The 20,937-nt window shown below is 40.6% G+C and overlaps 1 protein-coding gene across 1 annotated transcript; it reads right to left on the bottom strand.

Annotated features, from left to right (window-relative positions):
- Nucleotides 1-1,263: 1,263 nt before the first annotated feature.
- On the bottom strand, nt 1,264-20,867 carry LOC134291000 (uncharacterized). Its single transcript, XM_062858242.1, has 3 exons — nt 19,993-20,867; nt 19,682-19,754; nt 1,264-1,434 (listed from the first exon to the last, which is right to left on the bottom strand). The coding sequence occupies exons 1-3, from the start codon at nt 20,865-20,867 to the stop codon at nt 1,264-1,266; spliced, it is 1,119 nt and encodes a 372-aa protein (XP_062714226.1).
- Between the last annotated feature and the right edge of the window lie 70 nt (nt 20,868-20,937).

Below are 20,937 nucleotides of genomic sequence, written 5' to 3'. Positions count from 1 at the left end.
CAAACTTATGTCGCATTGGGTGGATTGTCGCAACAAATGCAAGTTTCGACATTATCATTATTGTTGCGCGATGGTTAAATTTTGATTCAGTGGTAATCAATGATAATCATTTGAGGCAATCCATGACGACATTTCGCGATGGAGGTGACAGCCAAAAGTGTAAACACAGTGTGAGTACAACTTAACAAAGTTTTGTCAAGTGTCATCGGTGCTTAACAAATTACTTTGTGTTTTTAACTGTCACCCCGATCATATGATGTCATAAATACATGGTAAACAAAAAAAAACAGCTGATCGCATTTGTCTCTTGGATTGCCTTATAGCCTAAAGAGTGCAGAAAAAACTTTGCTGAAGACCGTAAAATGGTCTGTGAGTAAAGTTATATTCTAACTTGTCATTGTCGATATGAATCGACCTCCAGTGTTAGTGAAGGTAGGTAAGCAGTCAACTGAGAAGCCTGATATTTTCAGTTCTGTGTATACGTTGAACATAACGTCGGAATAAGTTTCCCGATTCAATGATGAATTTGATAAAATTATTTCTTCTAAAAAAATAATTTAGGAGTCAGAAACTTGGGTCGACGGAACATTTATTAGCATTAGCATTAGCTTTAAACAAGTCGCACAAATTCGTTGGAGGTACAGTCCTAGACCACTGTTATGAGAATTGCGGAAAATTGCCTCCCTCCCCTCCCGTCCGTTACCAAAACACAGAGATTTGGGGCTGCTCACTGACTCTAATGCAAGATTGATTGCGTCTACGGAAAGATCATGAGCCTACATATTCGACGAGAAAGGCACTATCACCACTAGGTGGATTAATCGTGTTTTTTTTCGTCGCGTCGCATCGTCGCCAAACAATCGCTCACGTGACCAGAACGGAACAGATTTTCGTTTTCGTTTTTATCGGGATGCACTCTGTTCATCGCATCAGCCAGCCAGCGGTGCATTGGTGGATTATTTGCACAGCAAAGACACGATTCGATTGCGCACCACACCTCCCTTGCCGGAGTGCTGGAAGAAGTTTTCGAAACCTTCTACCCAAACAATCTCTTTGTGATACAATCAACAGTCTTGCGGAGAAGATGAGGCATTAACCCGGGAGAGATTACATAGTCATTGTCCCGCGGTGTCGTCCCGGTGCTGACTGTTCCACACACGACTCAAGACCATCAGAATTGTTCAAAATTAAGATATGTGTGCATGCGCGTATGAATATTTATAAGGTTCGATGACTGAAGGAGCAGTAGGGTTTTCAAGTCTTTCACCGCGTGCTTTCACGGGCGAGATGATGATTCAGAGTTGGTTGAATGAAGCGACTCTTTTGTTGCTTATCAATTGTTCTCTCATCCGCTGCTGCTGTGTTGTCGTCGTCGCTTTTGTTGTTGCTGTTGTTGATCGGGCTTCCTGTGACGGGTGCGCTGCTGAACTGAAACTGCAAGGAAGAAAGGTCCGCGTCTGGAAAAGAACACTCAAATCAAGATGATCTTTCTCCCCGGGTTCGGCCGGTGTGTGGTGGTGCGTTCGAGGAAGAATGGGAAATGCAACTGCAGCGTATTGAAGTGGTGACGAAGGAAGGCGACGGAGAGGCGGAAGATTCTTAATCGGTTAGCGATCAGAGTTCAGCAAAGGGTTCACAGCGCTGGATAAGACATTGTACACATATTGTGTTGCACGAGTTGTTTGTTTCCCGTAAACCGAAAGAAAGGTCATTGACGTTGAAATGTGACTCGACAGGTAAAAATGATTGTAGTTTTGGGATTAAATGAAGTGATGAGAAACTGAAGTATTGAACCCTCAATAAAATTTGAAGGTTTGTTTTAGTTAATGTTGTATTCGAGAATTTTCTGAGGAATGAATTGAATAATTATTCCTTTTTTTAGCCCATCATTCTCTTTTAAGAACTAGGCCTGTCTTCATGTTGACCTTGTATAATCCGCTGTATTCTAGGAATTACATTAGGTTGTACAAAACCTACCCTTGATAGTGAGCATTATATAGAAGATTCCTGAATTAAGTAATAATTTAGATTTTAAAGCACACTCTCTGTCTGAAGACTTTCGAAAACTTTGCAGGATTTCATTACAGAAATACGTCTAAAAATATCTGTTTCATTTCTTCTAGAAATTGTATCAAAATTCCTTAAAAGGGTGTACAAAAATCGCATATAATCAGGAATCTTGGGGGCTCACCCTGTAAATTATTCCAAAGGGTGTTGGAAACGAATTTCTGTAAATGACGTTTTGAGGTTATCCTGATGATTTTTTGAAAAAAAAGCGCTAAGTTGCCTAACTGACCTTGATATCTTCACATTTAGATAAAACGAAATCCTGTGACTAAGTTCGTTGGCCTATCTTTGGAGAACACAACACTAAGCAACAGTTTTGAGATCATGAAATGTATACTCAATTTTGACCTCAGTTACTGAAAATACCTGTAATTCTAATACTAAAACATACTTCCGGTCAAATTGCCAGGTAAATTGGTGAAGAAAAGTGTTTTTGGTTATTTTTCGCCTTCAAAAATGCCCACGAAGGCTAGGTGTAATTTAAAATATAGCGACAATTACCAAATGGACGATTTTTCACATACAGGCTTCTGTGAAAGTTCTAAACAGGTTGGAGGATGTTTTCATCATATTTTTAAAATCCGCTGCCTTGAACCCCCGTGCCTACATTCTCTTCTGCATTCAGGTGCTCGTCGAAGAGCTGCTTCCACCTTTCGATCAACTCACGTCCGTCTGTCTGGAGATTCCCGTCCTTATCCTGCAGATTTCGGCATACGACGCGAAGCCTTTGCGCGTTGAGTTTCTGGTAGAACTTAAGTGTATCTTGAGAACGGCAGAGCAATTCCATTTCCTCGCACTCCGCTTCTTCCAGGCGGCACTTTTTCTCCCGGAAGAGGTGGGTCTGCTGCTTTCGCTTCTGTCTTTATCGCTTCACATTCTTTCGGGTTCCATGCTGCAGCATTACCGCCCGCGCTACGTTCTTCTCTTCCAAAATCACTCTGCACTCTTCGTCAAACCGAACGTTCCGTCGATTCCGTTTCACGTACCCGATAGTGCTCTCGGCTGCATCGTTGATGGGCGCTTTGACTGTATTGCGACATTTGCACCCATTTAGAGTCGGCCGAAAATCATTATTATCACAGTCAAATTTCGCACACGACTTCGCAGTGGCGGAAGTTCACAACTTTGTTCGAGTTCATGACAGAGTCGTCGGCTGCACAACAGGTCAACGAAATAAGCTTGATTAGTGTGAAATATCGCTTGGAAATGGTAATTCAATGAATTTTCAAATTATCACAGGAGTTTAATCATTAATGAGAAACCCAATACTTCAGCAGTCCTTCAGAGGGGCCACATCAGGTACACCCTCGTCCGACAACACTGCCTCGAGATTCTGCGCGTATGCGGTGGCGACATCTGGTTGCTTCAGTCGCTCTAGATCGTACCGGGGCGGCCGCTGGTATCATACATTGTTAATGACGGAGAGTTTAGGGCGCAGTATGATCACCAACAGGGAGTGGTCAGAGTCAGCACCTGACATCGATAATGTCGAAAAAGGGCCGTCCATCATTCAGAACGTGGTCGATTTGCGATTCTGTCTACTGTGGTGAACTCCAGGTGTAACGATTGGCCCGAACAAGTTGGCCACCTGTCTGTATCGGTTAATAGTCAAGATCTGGGAAACCGAACAGCTACCGGAGGAGTGGAAGGAAGGGATAATCTGTCCCATCCACAAAAAAGCCGACAAGTTAACGTGTGAGAACTTTCGAGAGATCACCATTTTGAATGCCGTCTACAAAGTGTTATCCCAGATCATCGTCCGTTGTCTATCACCTAAAGTAAATGAGTTCGTGGAAGGTTACCTAGCCGATTTCATCGACGGCCGGTCGATAACAGACCAGATCTTCACTGTTCGGCAAATCCTCAAAAAATGCCGTGAATACCAGGTCCCAACGCATTACCTGTTCATCGACTTCAAAGCGACATACGACAGTATCGACCGCACAAAGCTATGGAAAATCATGGACGAGCACGGTTTTGCGGGAAGCTTACCAGACCGATTAGAGCAACGATGGACGATGTGCAAAACAGCGTAAGGATTTCTGTTGCACTATCCAGTTCAATTGGATCCCTACGAGGACTGAAACAATGTGCTGGACTTTCCTGCCTACCATTCAACATCACCGGGGAACGATCTTCATGAAATCCGGGCAATTTGTCTGTTTGTCCTGTCTGCTACGATAGACAGGAATACTTTCGAGGTGGTAGGAAATTTCATCTACCTCGGATACTTGTTGACAATATCGTGAGCCGTGAAATACGAAGGCGCATTATCAGTGGAAGTCGTGCCTACTACGGGCTCCAGAAGAAACTGTGGTCAAAAGAGATTCACATCCGCACCGAATGTACCATGCACAAGACCTCCAGTAAGATCGATGGTACTCTACGGCAAGGGCGTAGCCAGGGGGGCCTTCGGCAATTCCATTAGGAATTCCTTCAAAAAATTCCTGGAGCCATTCTTTCAGAAATTTCGGGAGGAATTCCTTCGGAAATTGCTGGACGAATTCCTTTGGAGATTCCCGGAGGAACTCATTCGGAAATTCCAGGAAAAATTCCTTTAGGAATTCCTGGAGGAATTCTTTCGGAAATTCCTGAAGGAATTCCATCGGAAATTCCTTGGCGAGGTCCTTCGAAAAATCTTGGATGAATACTTTCGGAAATTTCTGGAGGAATTCTTTCAGAAATTCCGGGAGGAATTCCTTCGGAAATTGCTGGACGAATTCCTTTGGAGATTTCCTTAAAAAATTCCAGAAAGAATTCCTTCCAAAATTCTTGGAGGAATCCCTTCGCAAATTCCTGGAAGAATTCCTTCGGCAATTCCTGGAGGAATTCATTCGGAAATTCCAGAAGGAATTTCGTTAGGAATTCCTGGAGGAATTCTTTCGGAAATTCCGGGAGGAATTGCTTCGGAAATTCCTGAAGCAATTCCTTCAAAAAATCCTGGAGGAATTCCTTAAAAAATTCCAGAAAGAATTCCTTCCAAAATTCTTGGAGGACTCCCTTCGCAAATTCCTGGACGAATTCCTTCGGCAATTCCTGAAGGAATTCCTTCGGAAATTCCTGAAGGAATTCGTTGGGAAATTCCTGAAGGAATTCCTTCGGAAATTTCTGGAGGAATTCCTTCGCAAATTTCTTGGGGAGTTCCCTCGAAAAATCTTGGATGAATACCTCCGGAAATTTGTGGAGGAATTCTTTCAGAAATCTATAGAGAAATTCCTGAGAAAATCCTTGGATGAATTCCTTAGGACATTCATGGAAAAAAATCATTCTAAACTTCTTAGAGGAATGTTTTTATGATTCCAGGAGGAATTCCTTCGGAAATTGCTGGAATAATTTCTTCGGAAATTACTGGAAGAACTTCTTCGGAAATTCCTGGAGGTATTCTTTCGGAAATTCCTGGAGGAATTCCTGCAGAAATTCCTGGAGGAATTCCTTCGGAAATTCCTAGAGAAATTTTTTCGGAAAGTCTTTTTGGATTTTATTTTTGGAAATTCCAAGAGGAATTCCCTCGAAAATTCATGGAGGAATTCCTTTACAAATTCCGTTGGGAATTCCTTCAAAAATTCCTGGAGGAATTCTTTCGGAAATTCCGGGAGGAATTCCTTCGGAAATTGCTGGACGAATTCGTTTGAAGATTCATGGAGGAATTCCTTTGGAAATTCCTGCAGGAATTCTTTCGGAAATTCTTAGGGGAATTTCTTCGGAAATTCCTGGAGAAATCCCTCCGGAATCTCTTGGATGCATTCCTTCTGAAAGTCGTGGAGCAATGATTTCGGAAATTCCTGGAGGAATTCCTTCGGAAATTCTTGGAGGAATTTCTTTAAAAATTCCCGGAGAAATTCCATTGGAAATTCCTGGAGGAATTTCTTTGGAAATTCCTGGAGGAATTTCTTTGGAAATTCCTTCGGTAATTCCTGGAGAAACTCTTTTGGAAATTCCTGAAGGATTTTTTTGGAAATTCCAGGAAGAATTCCTTCAGAAATTCCAGGAGAAATTCTGTCGGAAATTCCTGGAGAAATTCTGTCGGAAATTCCTGGAGAAATTCCTTTGGGAATTTCCAAAGGAATTTCTCCATGAATTTCCGATGTAATTCCACCAGGAATTTTGCGAAGGAATTCCTTCAGGATTTTCCGAATGAATTTCTCCATGTATTTCCGAGAGAATTCCTCCAGGAATTTCCGTGGCAATTCCTCCAGGAATTTCCGAGGGAAATCCTCCAGGAACTTCCGGAGAAATTCCTCCAGGAAATTTCGGAAAAAATCCTCCACAAATTTCTGGAGGAATAACTCTAGGAATTTCCGGAGGAATTCCTCCAGGAATTTCCGAAGGAATTCTTCCAGGAATTTTCAAGGGAATTCCTCTTTGAATTTCCAAAGGATTTCCTCCTGGAATTTCCGAAGGAATTCCTTCATGAATGTCCGAAGAAATCCCTCCATGAATTTACGAAGGAATTCCTCCATGAATTACCGAACAAATTCCTCCAAGAATTTTGCCAAGGAATTTCTAAAGGATTTTCCGAAGGAATGCCTCCATGAATTTCCGAAGGAATTCCTCCAGAAATTTTCCGACGGAATTCCTCTACGAATTTCCGAAGAAATTCCTCGAGGAACTTTCGGAGGAATTCCTCCAAGAATTTCCGAAGAAATTCTTCTAGGAATTTTCAAAGGAATTTTTCTTGGAATTTTTAAAGGATGTCCTCCTCGAATTTCCAAAGGAATTCCTCCATGAATTTCCGAAGGAATTCCTCCATGAATTTCCGAAAGAATTCCTCCAGGAATTTTGCGAAGGAATTTCTAAAGAATTTTCCGAAGGAATACCGAAGGAATTCCTCCATGAATTTCCGAAGGAATTCCTCCAGGAATTTTGCGAAGGAATCCTAAAGCATTTTCCGAAGGAGTTCTTCCATGAATTTCCGAAGGAATTGCTCCAGAAATTTTCCGAAAGAATTCATTCACGAATTTCTGAAAAAATTCCTCCACGAATTTTCAAAGGAATTCCCTCAGGAATTTCCTGAGAAATTCCTCCATGAATTTCCGGATGAATTTCTTCAGAAATTTCCGGAGGAAATCCTCCAGGAATTTCCGGAGGAAATCCTCCAGGAATTTCCGGAGGAAATCCTCCAGGAATTTCCGAAGGAATTCCTCCTGGAATTTCCGAAAGAATTCCTTCATAAATTTCCGAAGGAATTCCTTGAGGAATTTCCGAAGGAAATCTTCCAGCAATTTCCGAAGGAATTCCTCCTGGAATTTCCGAGGGAATTCCTGCAGTAATTTCCGGAGGAATTCCTCCAGGAATTTTCAAAGGAATTTCTCCTGGAATTTTCAAAGGATTTCCTGCCGGAATTTCCGAAGGAATTCTTTCATGAATGTCCGAAGGAATTCCACCAGGATTTTTCGAAAGAATTTCTCCAGGAATTCCTTCACGATTTTCCGATGGAGTTCCTCCATAAATTTCAGAAGGAATTCCTCCAGGACTTTTGCGAAGGAATCGCTCAAGGATTTTCTGAAGGAAATCCTCCACGAATTCTCGAAGCAATTCCTCCAAGAATTTCCGAGGGAATTCCTCCAGGATTTTCCCGAAGAATTCCTCCATGAGTTTCCGGAGGAGTTTATCCAGGAATTTCCGTAGGAATTCCTCCAGGAATTTTCAAAGGAATTTCTCCTGGAATTTTCAAAGGATTTTCTCCTGAATTTCCGAAGGAATTCCTCTACGAATTTCCAAAGAAATCCCTCCCGGAATTTCCAAAGAAATTTCTTATGGATTTGCCTTGAAATACCTCCAAAAATTTCCAAATGAATTCCTCCAAAATTTTTTGACGGTTGTCCTCAAAAAATTTCCTTAGGATCGCCAAACGTGTTTCTGAAGGAATGTTTGAAGAAGTTTCTCAAGTTTTCGTAGGAGTTCCGCAATACATTTTTGAAGGAATTTCTTGAGGAATTTCCGAAGAAACTTCTCAAGGATCATTCGCTGGAATTCCTTGAGGAATTTCGTAAAGATTTATAAAAAAACGAAAAAAATCCTCAACGAACTTATCAAACAATTTCTTACGAAATTTCCGAAGGTGTTCCATAAGACATTTCAGACATATGTAAAAAAAAAAATTCCAAACGAACTCCTTTAAGAATTTCCGAATTTTCCTTATCAAGGTATTTTTAAAGGAATTGTTCAAAGAATTCCCGAATGAGTTCCTCTAGGAAATAATAAATCACAAAAAGCATTTCTTCAGGAATTTCCGAAAGAAATTTCTTATGGAATTTCAGAAGGGATATCTCATGAGACTTTTAGTGGAATTTTTTCAATATTTTCGAAAGAATTGCTTCAGGAATTTGGGAAGGAATTCTCACAGAAATTTCCGGATGAATTCCTCCAAGAATTTTTGAAGGTATTCCTCAAGGAATTTTCGGAAGAACTCCTCACGAAAACTCCGAAGGAGTTCCTCAAGAAATATTCTAAATCTATTTCAAAGAAATTCCCCAAGGAATTCCCGAAGAATCTTCTAAGGGAAATCGTAGGAGAACTCTCAAAGGAATGTCTTATGGAATTTCTCAAGGAGCTTTAGTAATGAAGGAATTCCTCAAGATATTTCTGAAGAACTTGTCAAGGAATTTCCGGTGGAATTCCTCAAGGATTTTCGAAATAAATTCCTGAAATTATTTTGTATTTATTCCTTTAAAAAATTCCGAATGCATTCCTCTAGCAACTTCCAAAGATATTCCTCCAGGAGCTTCCGAAGGAATTCCTTTAGAAATTTTCAAAGATTTTTTTCCGGTAATTCCGAAGCAATTCATTAAAGGATTTTTCGAAGAAATTTCTCCAAAAATTTCTTAGGGTATTCCTGAAGGAAAAGAATCTTAGTTTGATTGGAATTTTTGAAAGAATTCCCGGAGAAATTCTTAAAGTATTTTCTGGAGCTTCTCAAACGGATTTCTGGTGGGATTAGGAATGATGTTTGTAAAGAATTACAGGGGAAATTCTCAAAAGAAAGCATGGTGAAATTCGTAATAAAACTTCTGGAGGAATTATTGAAGAAATTTCTGAAGGAATTCCCAACGGAATTACTGCAAGTTTTCCGAAGGTAATATCTGCCGGAATATCTACATTAAAATAACCTGGAAAAATATTAAAGAAATTTCTGGAGAAACTGCTGGATAAATTCAAATTCATGATGGCATTGGTTAAGAAATTCCTGAAGCAATATCTTGAGGAATTCCTCACGATTATAATCATATATGATTCTTCCATTGAACCATTCCTGTTAATCACCCATATTTCATACTTCACTTTTATTTTTTTTAAATGATGAAGTATTTGAACTCCTTGTTACTGCAAAGTGGTTTTCAGTGTAAGGGTGCTCGCCCCCCCCCCCTGGCCGAAAAGCTGGCTACGCCCTTGCTCTTCGGACACGAAACATTAACAGTAGCCAAAGCTGAACGGGTACGTTCGGCAGGGCATGATGAACGAATGCCGGACAACAATCCTGCATTGTTGATGTTTGTTAATCAAGAAGGGGTGGAGCGCAGAGAGCACGATGGGCGAACCAGGTGGAGCGTGATCTTGCAAACGTTGGCCGTGACCCACGTTGGAGAGCTGCAGCTGCAATATGGGGTATTATGCCAGCAAATTGTTGACTCAATGTTATCATGAATTTGATGTTGAACTAAATAAATGGGATAAAAATAAATAAAAACGGCGTGGAGCACTGCAGACAAGGTGGGCTGCCCAGATAGAGAGTGTAGAATTTTTTCGAGATCAGAAGAAATCCACTGCTGTGAACCAAGTTTTTTTTTGTGCACAGTGTTGAACAGGGTGACTGTGGGTTTTATTGGCAGGTTTGTTCTCTTCGTGTTGAGAGTTTTTTGATTCAGAATAATTTCTAAATTTATTGGCAAGAAGGATGTTTTTTTTTTATTTAATTAAACATGACACTGATTTTTCACTGGAGCCTAACTGACATTCTCAATTTCTTTTCATCGATTCTCTCTTTCTGTTAATATTACAGAATGTGTATTGAGTTTCCAAAGATTTTTTGGTTGAAATACGAAGATGACGACTACATCTTGCTTTCGAAAAGCTAATAATAATAATCATTTAGTTTGTTTTGATCAAGTTATTAGCGAAAGAGAGAGTTGATGAAGAGAAATCGATCAAGTCAGTTAGCCCCTTATGAAAAATCCTTGTCGATGTTTACTATTTAAACCAATATGGGGCTCGGTATGGTACATTGCAGATGCCTGGACTATAATTGAGGTTCGTCTTCTACTTTCAAATCAATTCCCATAACTCTATAGCTCAATCGACCTCCCGCTAGCACATCGACATGAAAATCTTCACTCCAACAACAAATTCATGTCAGCGATGAAAGATTGTTCAATTCCACTCGACAGCCGACACTGACACTCCTCAGTTCTGAGGGCAATTGTTTCACTTACTCTCCAGGCTAGAACTCCATGCCCAATGCCAACAACATTCATCGGAGGAAAGTGGAAAAGAAAGCACCAAAGCAGAAATAGAAAACTATCATCCGCCTCTTGGCCGGCTCAATTCGCTCCGAATGTGTTATCAATAAAATACATCATAACAAACATAACATCATGTCAGTCATGCATGCCAACAAGACATGACTAGGCAGGCAGCCCAGCATCAGCACCACGCTCTAATCGACTCTTCTCACCGCGCCTTGGCCGCCGCAGCTTCCACCGACGAAGACGACGACCACGAGATGGATCGGAGGAGCTCATGTTGCTCGAGCCCAGCGAGGCGAGCAGAAAAATGAAAATTGAAATCGGCTTTCATTTCACGAGCAATTTCTTTCCATACTTCTTCTATCACATGTTTCTATTCTCTAAACTCCTTGCCGAGAGTCCGTACCAGCCTCCAGTTAGTCCCTCCCCGCACGCCACCAACCAACCTCCCATCATCACAGGACAGGAGGCTACCGCGCAGTTGGACTAGTTCTTTCCGGCAGGCACCGTACCCTCCCGTGGCGATTCAATTATGCAATTGAAACTAGATCTTTCAACAACAACAACGAGGCGCAACAAACTGGACTTCGCCGTCCGTTCGGGAGGGACCCCCTTGTGCGTCTCGGATCGCATTCGCAAGCCACTGACTGGGACTGGAGCCACTTAGCCAGCCGGAGCTTGTTCGCGTCATCCGAAGTGCAAGTCCGGAAGGCCAATATGTATGTAAGACGATGATGACGATGGCGATGGCAAGTCAGACGTTATCGTTCACGCAGCTTTTCCCCTCTCGCTGCTGTTGCGTCTTCTGTGAGCCCCCCGGTCGATCAGCGAAGATCAAGTGAGTAAAACCAGGACAGACGCTGCCGCTTGGAATGGGGTCCCGCGGGATGGCTTTCTTATTCAAGTGGGTATCGAGAGCGCTACAGTTTGCGTGATGATATGAGAAGTGTTGTTCGATGTTTCAACAGCGGCTCTATTACGACATAAAGTAATAACAATTTACTGGATGTCTTTCAAACATTTTGGTCAAACTTCTCAAATTGTTGGTACGAACCCGATCAGAAAGGCATAACAAAAACATAACATAATTATATCAACAGTTGGTGTCCATTTAATGGTTTGTTATATTTGGATATATTAGTTGGGATCGGTCTGAAACTAAGTTTGTATCATATCATAATTATTGGGTGATCATGATTTCAATCGAAAATTTGTCGAAGTGTTACTCCTGTTTGTCTGTGGTGCAACTAATCGGTATTTTTGGGCAGTACTTAGTGCGTAAATTAACCACTCTGCACAGATCAAAAACAGAGTGTAAAATTCTGTGATGCACATGATTGGAACGTGGGATATCACAGAAGTTTACATGGCATATCATGTAAAAGTCATAAAATATCATGTAAACTTCCATTGTATGTCATGTAATTCAGCATGACTCTGTGTGACATATAACACACATTTGCATGATATATCATGTAAACCATCGTAACACTAAGTTTACATGACTAAACTGAAGTTTACATGACGTGTAAGTTTCATTATTGTTATCTGAGTATGGTTTATTTATTGTGCTTAAAAAAAAACACAATTAGGGTGCCTGTACCAGTTATCGCACTACCTAAGCAAAACTATTTCTACAAAAATAAGAAGAAGACCGACGAATGTCATTGATATGTCGATATACCGAGCCAAAACTACTTTCAGTATTTATTACTGCGTGTGCCAATGATAGGGACCCTGCACCAGTTATGGACATAATTGTTAATTTGGGTTCCACTTCGCACTATTTACATGCATTCCTTATGGGATTAGCCATAACTGGTACACTATGGCGAAATAGGGTGCAAGGAAGGGGAAAAGTAAAGGAAAATGAATTATTTCTATCATTTCTATTTGAATGATTGCAGCCATCTTTTGTGATCGTGATCTGTTGTTCACGATTTTTTTCTTCTTGATTTGCATCATTAAAGGTTGAAAATCAACTATGGCGAATTTGAGGTACTATAGCCATAACTGGTACACCGAGCCTATTGACATGTTTCGTGAAACACCAAAAATGTCTGTCTTCATTAAATTTGTACATTAAGCTAATGACTCTATAATGGTGGAAGGTGAGGTACGCAATTCCACCATCACGTGATGATATTGGGTATTTTTAGGATGTTTCATCTCATGATCCAAATCACCTAGAAAGTTCATATGTTCAGCAAGGTTGTTCACAATTCTTGAAGTTCTCGAATGTTGTAAAATTTGATGCACAATTCCACTGTTTCAAGTTTTTTATATATCAGCAATGGCGTAGCCAGCTTTTCGGTCAGAGGGGGGCAAGAATCCCTTAGCAAATTTATACGCAAAACGTTTTGAGGTTATGGCTTTCAGTCTTGGAAGAAAAACTCAAAAACGGATTGTTAAGACTTTAACAATCCGTTTTTGAGTTTTTCTTCCAAGACTGAAAGCCATAACCTCAAAACATAAGATCAACAGTCGATTCCTTAAGAAAATATACGCAAAACGATAAAATTGAATTTAATAACTCGCCTGATCTACACAAATCAACGTGGTGCTGGTAGCGGTGACCAATTTATGGAAGATCAAGAATTTTTATTTACTCGTGCATTATTTTGCAATGATTTTTTTGTTAAACATTAATCAGAAATTAAAGCTGAACTATTTTGGAAATTACGAACGCTTTTGAGGATTCACCTGGAATTTCCTCGTTCCTGTATGCGTTCTTTTTTAACTATCTGCCAATATTATTCGCTGGAGGAATTCCTGCTGCAATTCTCGATGTATTTCAAAACAAAAATCATCAGGTAATCCTGGACAAGATCATGGGAACATACATCTTTGAAAGATGATTGAAGGATTTCTGGAATTTCCGACGGAACTCCTGAATAAATTTTTGGAGAGAACCTGAGAGGAATTTCTGAAGCATTCCTGGACCAATCACTGGAAGAATCCCCGAAGCAATCCCTGGAAGACTTCCTGGCTAAATATCTGGATGAATCCCTGGATAAATTCCAAAAGTAATGCCTGAAGTAAGCCTAGTAGAATCCCTGGAGGGATTCCCAGAAAAGTCCCTGGAAGAATTTCTGAAAGTATACCTGGAGGAATGCCATGGATAAACTATGGGAGGAATACCGAGAGAAATTTCTAAAGAGATTTCATGAAGGAATCCTAGATAAATTTCTGAAGGATTCCTAGGAGAAAATTCCGGAGAAATTTCTAGAAAAACTCAGAAGAAATGAATTCCTAGAGAAAATCTTAGAGAAATTTCTGGAGGAATTCTTGGAGAAACCCCTGAATAAATTTCTGGGAAAATCTCTAGAGAGAATCCTGGAGGAATGCTTGGAGAAATTTCTGAACAAATTCCTGGCGTAATACCTAGAGAAATTCTTAGATGAATTCTTGGAGCAATCCCTGGAAGAACTTCTGGAGGAATTCTTGATGAAATTCTGTGAAAAATTGCTGGAGAATTTTCTGAAAAAAAAAACACCCTCAAGAAATTCCAGAAGCATTTTCTGGAAGAATCCTTTGAGGAATTTCTAGATGATTTTCTGGTGGATTTTCTGGGAATATCCCTGGAGAAATCGTGGAGAAATCCCAGGAAATCTCTGGAGGAATGTCTGGAGGAATGTCTGGAGGAATCCCTATAAAATTCCTGAAAGAATTTCCCGGAAGAATCTCTGAAGAAATCCCTAGAGGATTTCCTAGAGAAATACTTGGAGGAATTGCTGACATAATTTCTGAAGGATGTCCAGGAGCAATTCCTGGATGAATTCCTGAAGAAATTCCTGGGGTATTTCCTGGAGGGATGGATTCCTGGTGAAGTTCCTGGAGAAATTCCTGGAGGAATGCCTGGACGAATTCCTAGAGGTTTTCTTGTGGGAATTGCTGCAGGAATCTCTAGAGGAATTCTTGAAAGAATTACTGGATGAGTTTCTAGAGGAACCTCCAGAGGAATTCTTGGGAATTTCTATTTCTGTTACTTTTGCCATTTCTGAAAAATACCTAAAATCCTTGAGGAATTTCTAGCGGAATTTCTAGAGGAATTCCTGGATAAGTCCTCGAAGGAATTCCTGAAGGAATCCCCGAGGAAATCCTTGAAGAAATTTGTGGAGAAAGCCCTGAAGAAATCTCTAGAGGAACTCCTGGAGGGATACCTGGAGGAATCCCAGAAAAATTCCTGTAGAATTTCCTGGAGGAATTTCTGAAGAAATCCCTAGAGGATTTCCTGGAGGAATCATTGGAGAAACTTCTGGAGGATTTCCTGAAGGAATCTTCGAAGGATTTCCTGGAGGAATCCCTGGGAAAATCCTTGAAAAGTTCATTGAGAAATCTCTAGAGGAATCCCTGGAGCAATTCCTGATGAAATCTCTGGAGAAATGCCTGTAGGAATCCCTAGAGGAATTGCTGACATTATTTCTGAAGGATGTCCAGGACCAAATCCTGGAGGAGTTCGTGAAGAAATTCCTGGGGTAATTCCTGAAGGAATTAATGGAGGAGTTCCTGGATAAATTCCTGAATAAAATCTTGTAGGAAGTTCTAGAAGCATTCCTGTATTGCTGCAGTAATCCTGCATTGCTGGAGTAATCCATGATGAAATTCCTGGATGAATCTCTAGAGGAATTTTTGAAACAACTACTGGATGAATTTCTAGACAAAACTCCAGAGGAAACCTGGGAGATTCATATTTCTATTATTTTTCTATTGCTGAAAAAAAAACCCATGAGAAAATCATGGAGGAATTTCTAGTGGAATTTCTGGATGAATTCCTCGATAAATTCTCACAAAAAATTCCTGAATGAATCCCTGGGAGAATCCTTCAAGAAATTTTTGAAGAAATCCCCGGAGGAATCCCTAGAGAAACTTCTAGAGGAATCCCTGAAAAATTCCTGAAGGTATTCTTCTTCTTTTTTTTCTGTATTAACGAGATTTTTGGCCATAGGCTAGTTCATCTCGGGACCCATACTTTGCTTCCCTTCCGAAGGAAGAACTCACATTTTGCGAGTTTGTCGGGAGTGGGATTCGATCCCAGGTCCTCGGCGTGATAGTCAAATGTTCTAACCATCACACCAGGTCCGCTCCACGTGAAGGTATTCCTTCAGGAACTTCCTGGAAGAAATCCTGAAAAAATCGCTAGAGGATTTGCTGGAAGAATCCTGAAGGATTTCCTGGAGAAATCTTCGAAAGATTTCCTGGAGTAATCCCTGAAGCAATTCATGAACAATTCTCAGGAGAAATTCCTGGAGAAATGCATGGGAAAATTTGAAAAAATCCTGAGGGTATTCCAAAGAGAATTTCTAAAAAAATCCCCGGAAGATTTTTTGGAAAAATTCCTGGAAAAATTGTTGATATGACAACTGAAAAATGTTCAGGAGCAATTCCTAGAGAAATTACAGGAGGAATTCCTGAATAAATTCTTGGGGTAGTTTCTAGAGAATTTCCTGGAGGAGTTCCTGGATAAAATTCTGGAGGTATGCCTGGAGGAATTCCTTGAGATTTTCCTTTGGGAATTGCTTAGGCAATCCTTGAAGGAATTCCTGGAGGAATCTCTGGAGGAATTCTTGTAAAAAATACTTGATGAATTTCTGGGGGAATCTAATGGGAGAAATTTCAGAAAAAAAAACCCTCAGAAATTCCTGGAGGAATTTCTAGAGTAATTTCTGGAGAAATCCTCGAAGGAACTTCTGAAGGAATCCCTGAGGGAATCCTTGGAGAAATTTGAGGAGAAATCCCTGGAAAAATCCCTAATGAAGTTCCTGGATGAATTTGAGCGGATTTCCTGGAGGCAAATCTGGAAGAATTCTTAGAGGAATTCCTGGAAAAATTCCAAAAGGTATTCCCACAGAAAATCCTGGAAGAATTTCTGAAGGAATCCTTGAAGGATTTCCTGAAGAAATTTCTGGATGAATTGCTGACATAATTTATGAAGGAATTCCTTGATTAATTCCTGGTGATGTTCCTGGAGGAGTCCCTGAAGAAATTCCTGGAGTAATTCCTGGAGGAGTTTCTAGAAAAGACGCTGGATTAAATCCTGGAGTAATGCCTGCATGCATTTCTGGTGAAATCCCAGGAAGAATTCCTGAAACAATCCCAGGAGAAACTTCTGGAAGAACTCCTGGGAAATTCCGGGAGGAATTTCTGGACGAGTCCCTAAAGTAATTTCTGGAGGAATATCTGGTAGAATTCCTGGAGGAATCGCTGAAAAAAAAATCCTGGAGAAATCTCTGCAAGAATCCAAGGAAGTATCATTGGGAGAATGCCTAGGAGAGTTCTTGGTGCAATTCTTGGAGAATTCCCTGAAGTTATTACTGGAGAAATATTTGGAGGAATTCCTGTAAGAGTCTCTAGGAAAAAAATTCTTGGAGAAATCCCTTGAAGAATTCCTGGATAAATTTCTGGTGGAATTATTGGATGAATCCCGGAAGCAGTTACTGGAGGAATCTCTGGAGGAATGGCTGGAGGAAGTCCTGAATTCCTGAATGCATTGAGGAAACCCTGGAGGATTTCTTGGAATCTCTGAAAAAAACAATCTTGTATGAACTCTTGGAGGGAACTCTGGAGGATATCCTAGAGGAAGGCCTGTAGGAATTCCTGATGGAATCTCTAGATGAATTCCTGGAGAAATTTTTAGATAAATTCCTGCAGGAATTAATTATGGAATCCCTGGAAAAAATCCTAGAGAAATTCCCGAAGAAATTCTTGGATGAGTCTCTTAAGGAATAAGTAGAGGAATACCAGGAATAATTCCTGAAGAAATCGCAAATGGAATTCTTGGAGAAATTCTGAAGCAATCCTAAGAAGAGTTTTTGAAGAAACTTTAGAAGGAATCCCCGAAGCAATTTCAAATGGAATTCCTTAGTGAATCCCTAAACAGCTCCTGTGGGTAGTACTGGATTAATTACTGGAGGAGTTCCTGAAAGAATTCCAAGAATTCCAACTTCCTGAAGGAGTTTTTAAAAGTGTTCCTGGGGGAATCCTTGTAAAATTTAAAATAATCCCTGGAGTTGTTCCTGAAAGAAACACAGAAGAAATTTCCCTCTGGATAAATTCTTGAAGGAAAACCAGGAGGAATTCTGATGCCCAAAAAATCTCAGGAAAGCGTTCTCAACAAAGTTCTGGAAAAATTTCTGTAAAATAGATATGGAGTAATCCATGTCTGCAATAATTTTTGGAAGAATTATTGTTGGAATCTTTGGATGGACTCACAAAATAAAATTTTGTACAGTCTTTTAAGGAACTCCTAGATCAATTTTTAGCTAATCTCTAGTAAAATTTCCTGTATAAGAGTTTCTGGAAGATATTCCTGCTAAAATACTTCGAATTGTTCCAGATTGAATTATTGGAGCAATCTCTAGTGGAATTCTTGAATGAATATATGAAGAAATCCCTGAAAAAACTCTGAACGAACAGGAAACCAAAAAGAAATTCTGTTGACATTCCTTTGGAAATCCCTGGAGGAATCCTGAAAAAAAAAAACACTGGAGGAACCTCTAAATATATCCCAGGATAAATTCCCGGAGGAATGTCTGGTGAAACCCATAGAGAAATTCTTGAAAAATTCTCTGAAGCAATCCATGATGAAATCAGTGAAGGAAGGATTCTGGAGGAATTCGTCGATGCCTTCTTGCAGTAGTAGCTGTTAAAATTTCTGAAGGAATCATGGGAGGTATTCTTGAAGCAATTCTTGGTACAAGCCCTGAAACAATCACTCTCGGAACCCAGCAAGATGCCCATGGAAGAATTCACCAAGGAGAAACTCCTGGAGAAGTCCCTTGAGAAATTTCTGTAATAATTCCTGAAGAAGTTGCTGAATAAATGCCTTAAGCAATTTTTGAAGGTGTCCTTGAAAGAATTCGTAAAGAAGTCCCAGGTATTTCGCCCTTAGCATGACGTTTGTTTGAATAGAATACTAGTGAAAATTCGTGTGGCAGTAGCATATACATAACTGCACTGCACTCTATAGCAGCATATTAAAATTATTTGGTAAAATTATATGATAAGATTGAGAGAAAGACTTGGTGAAATTTCCTGTGGTTCTCTAGTGAAAAGGTTCGATAATTGTGGATAAAAACTTTAATTTTATACTTTTTTTTCTGGAACTCTGCAACGCCCATGTATATCAGATTTCATTATGCTGACGTTCTAAAAAGTTAAGATCTTCAACGAAGTTGTCGAGAAGTCCTTGACTCTCGTGGAAAATGTTGTATGTAATTAAACAGCTACGTGGCGTTTATATTTTAAATATAGATTTTTGCACATGTCTTAGAGCCACGGTTCCCAACCTTGGCTCTCGCGACCCCTCAGTCTGTCGTCACTGCGCTTTTCGTAAAACAATCGAAGCGTGCCTGCAAGCGGTTGGGGGGTCGCGAAACGAAGGTTGGGAAGCTATGGCTTAGAGGTTGTCTATTTATTATCTATGGCCAATGGCCATGGAGTACTTTCAGGCATAACTTCTGAAGATATTTTATATAAGAAATGCTCTTTAAGATTCCGATAATTTCTTCAAGATTTTTTTTAGGAATTCCTCTAATGATTCTTTCCGATCATTTTCCAAGAATTCCTGCAGGAATTTCTGCATAAACTCCTTAAAAAATCCTCCACTTATTCTTCCAGGTAATCATCTAAGGAATGAGAATTCCTCCACAGATTCTCTCCTATTGATTGATTGATCTCCTATTCAAATCTCTCCTATTGATTTATTCAAGTACCTCATCTAATCATCTAAAGAATGAGAACTCCTCCAAAGATTCCAATACCGATTTCTTTAAGAAATTCTTAAGAAATTCCTCCAACAAAGCCATCAGGAATTTCTCCAAGGATTCTTTCTCGTGAATTTGCAACTATTACATCAACTTTTTTTTTCAGAAATCTCTCCTATTGATTTATTCAAGTATACCTTAAAGGGTCCTTTTAAATATTTCTCCAAATATTCAATCAAATATTTATTCCAGAACCACTTCAAAAATGCTCACAGAGTACCCTCATAAATTTCTCAAAGGTTTCTGCAGAAATTCCTCCTTAACTTCCTTGTGCATCTTCGTGCCTGACGATATACAAATACAAAATGGTCATTAGAAAATAAATTTCTTGGCTGAGAGATAGACTTTGTCCCAGTTGGGACGTTATGCCAAATTCTTTAGAAATACCTGCTGTTGGAACGTTTCGGACGTTTTCGGAGGGTTTTGTAGCACACCGTTTTTGTGGTTAAGTGAGCTCAAACTGTGTATTAGAAATAATTGTAATTAGTACACAATCTTAGATAAATTAGTTCATTGTTACTTACAATTGGTCTCCTAGTTTTGATTTCAGTTTATGTTTGACAATATAGTGGTAGGCTTAATTTAAACAAATCAAGAAATAACTTCTAACTCTGCCTTTTTTGTGTAGCGCAAAGAATGGTGTTGAGGATGATTGGCAAGAAATTTTGGTTACTGACGTCTATCAGCGTTTGACAGACCTTTGACGGACAGAAGCGCGAGGTTGTGCGCTATCGGATACCAGTGGCGTAGGGTTGCCCCCAACATCCCCCGACCCGTAATGCACGTCCATCCCTTCCGGTGGTCCTGCGTTACCCTCAGCTTCTTCGTTGTCCGCTGCCTTGACACGTAGAATGGCAACCTTAGTTACCGGTCGCCGTAGCACTCCTCCGCTGGTTTGCACTAGGACCTGTCTGCACCGTCCATCCCGTCCTTTGATTGTGGAAAGAATCCGCCTACGCAGCCATCCGTTTCGGATCGACGGATCAACGATGATTGCCAGGTCTCCGATCTCCGGCTCCTTGGAGTCTTTATACCATTTGGTACGGCCAGCTATAGTGGGAAGGTATTCCCGCACCCATCGATTCCAAAACTGGTTCACCAGGTTCGTAATCAATCTCCAGTTAGTCCTGAGGGACTCCGGGCGATCTGGAATAACCTCCGGCGGGTGGGTCACTCCCTGCGAGCTCAGCAGCAAGAAATGGTTCGGCGTTAGAGCTGCTTCCGATTCTGCGTCCAATGGCACACAGGTCAGGGGTCTAGAGTTGACTATTCCTTCCGCCTCAATCATCAAAGTCAGAAGAGTCTCGTCGTCCGGGTTTCTGGTAGTCGTTAGGGCCGCAAAGGCAATCTTGATGGACCTGACAAGCCTCTCCCATGAACCCCCCATGTGAGGGGCCGATGGCGGGTTGAACACCCACTTGGTGGCAGCGTTGGTGAAGACGGCGGATAGTTGTTGATTCATCTCTTGTATCTGCTGTTTAAGGTCATGACTCGCACCCAGGAAGTTGGTGCCATTGTCGCTTCTGATCTCCAGGGGCGCGCCTCTTCGTACTACGAACCGTCGTATTGCCATCTTACACGCCTCCGTAGTCAAGGAATGCACTACCTCTAGGTGGACAGCCCGGATGGTGAGGCATGTAAAG

Source organism: Aedes albopictus, chromosome 3, assembly GCF_035046485.1.
Source record: "Aedes albopictus strain Foshan chromosome 3, AalbF5, whole genome shotgun sequence".
NCBI classification, from domain to species: domain Eukaryota; kingdom Metazoa; phylum Arthropoda; class Insecta; order Diptera; family Culicidae; genus Aedes; species Aedes albopictus.
Note: the sequence above shows the minus strand (reverse complement) of the source record. Positions and strands in the feature narration are given on the sequence as shown.

Bases quoted from the DNA above. Each gene is read 5' to 3' on its own strand.
- LOC134291000 (XM_062858242.1), bottom strand. From the start codon at position 20,867: ATGGCAATACGACGGTTCGTAGTACGAAGAGGCGCGCCCCTGGAGATC. The intron at 19,755-19,992 runs GTCTGTCAAACG...TCTAATACACAG, and splicing joins CGCGCTTCTGTCCGTCAAAG to TTTGAGCTCACTTAACCACA. The intron at 1,435-19,681 runs GTATTTCTAAAG...TCTTCCTTGCAG, and splicing joins CCGAAACGTTCCAACAGCAG to TTTCAGTTCAGCAGCGCACC.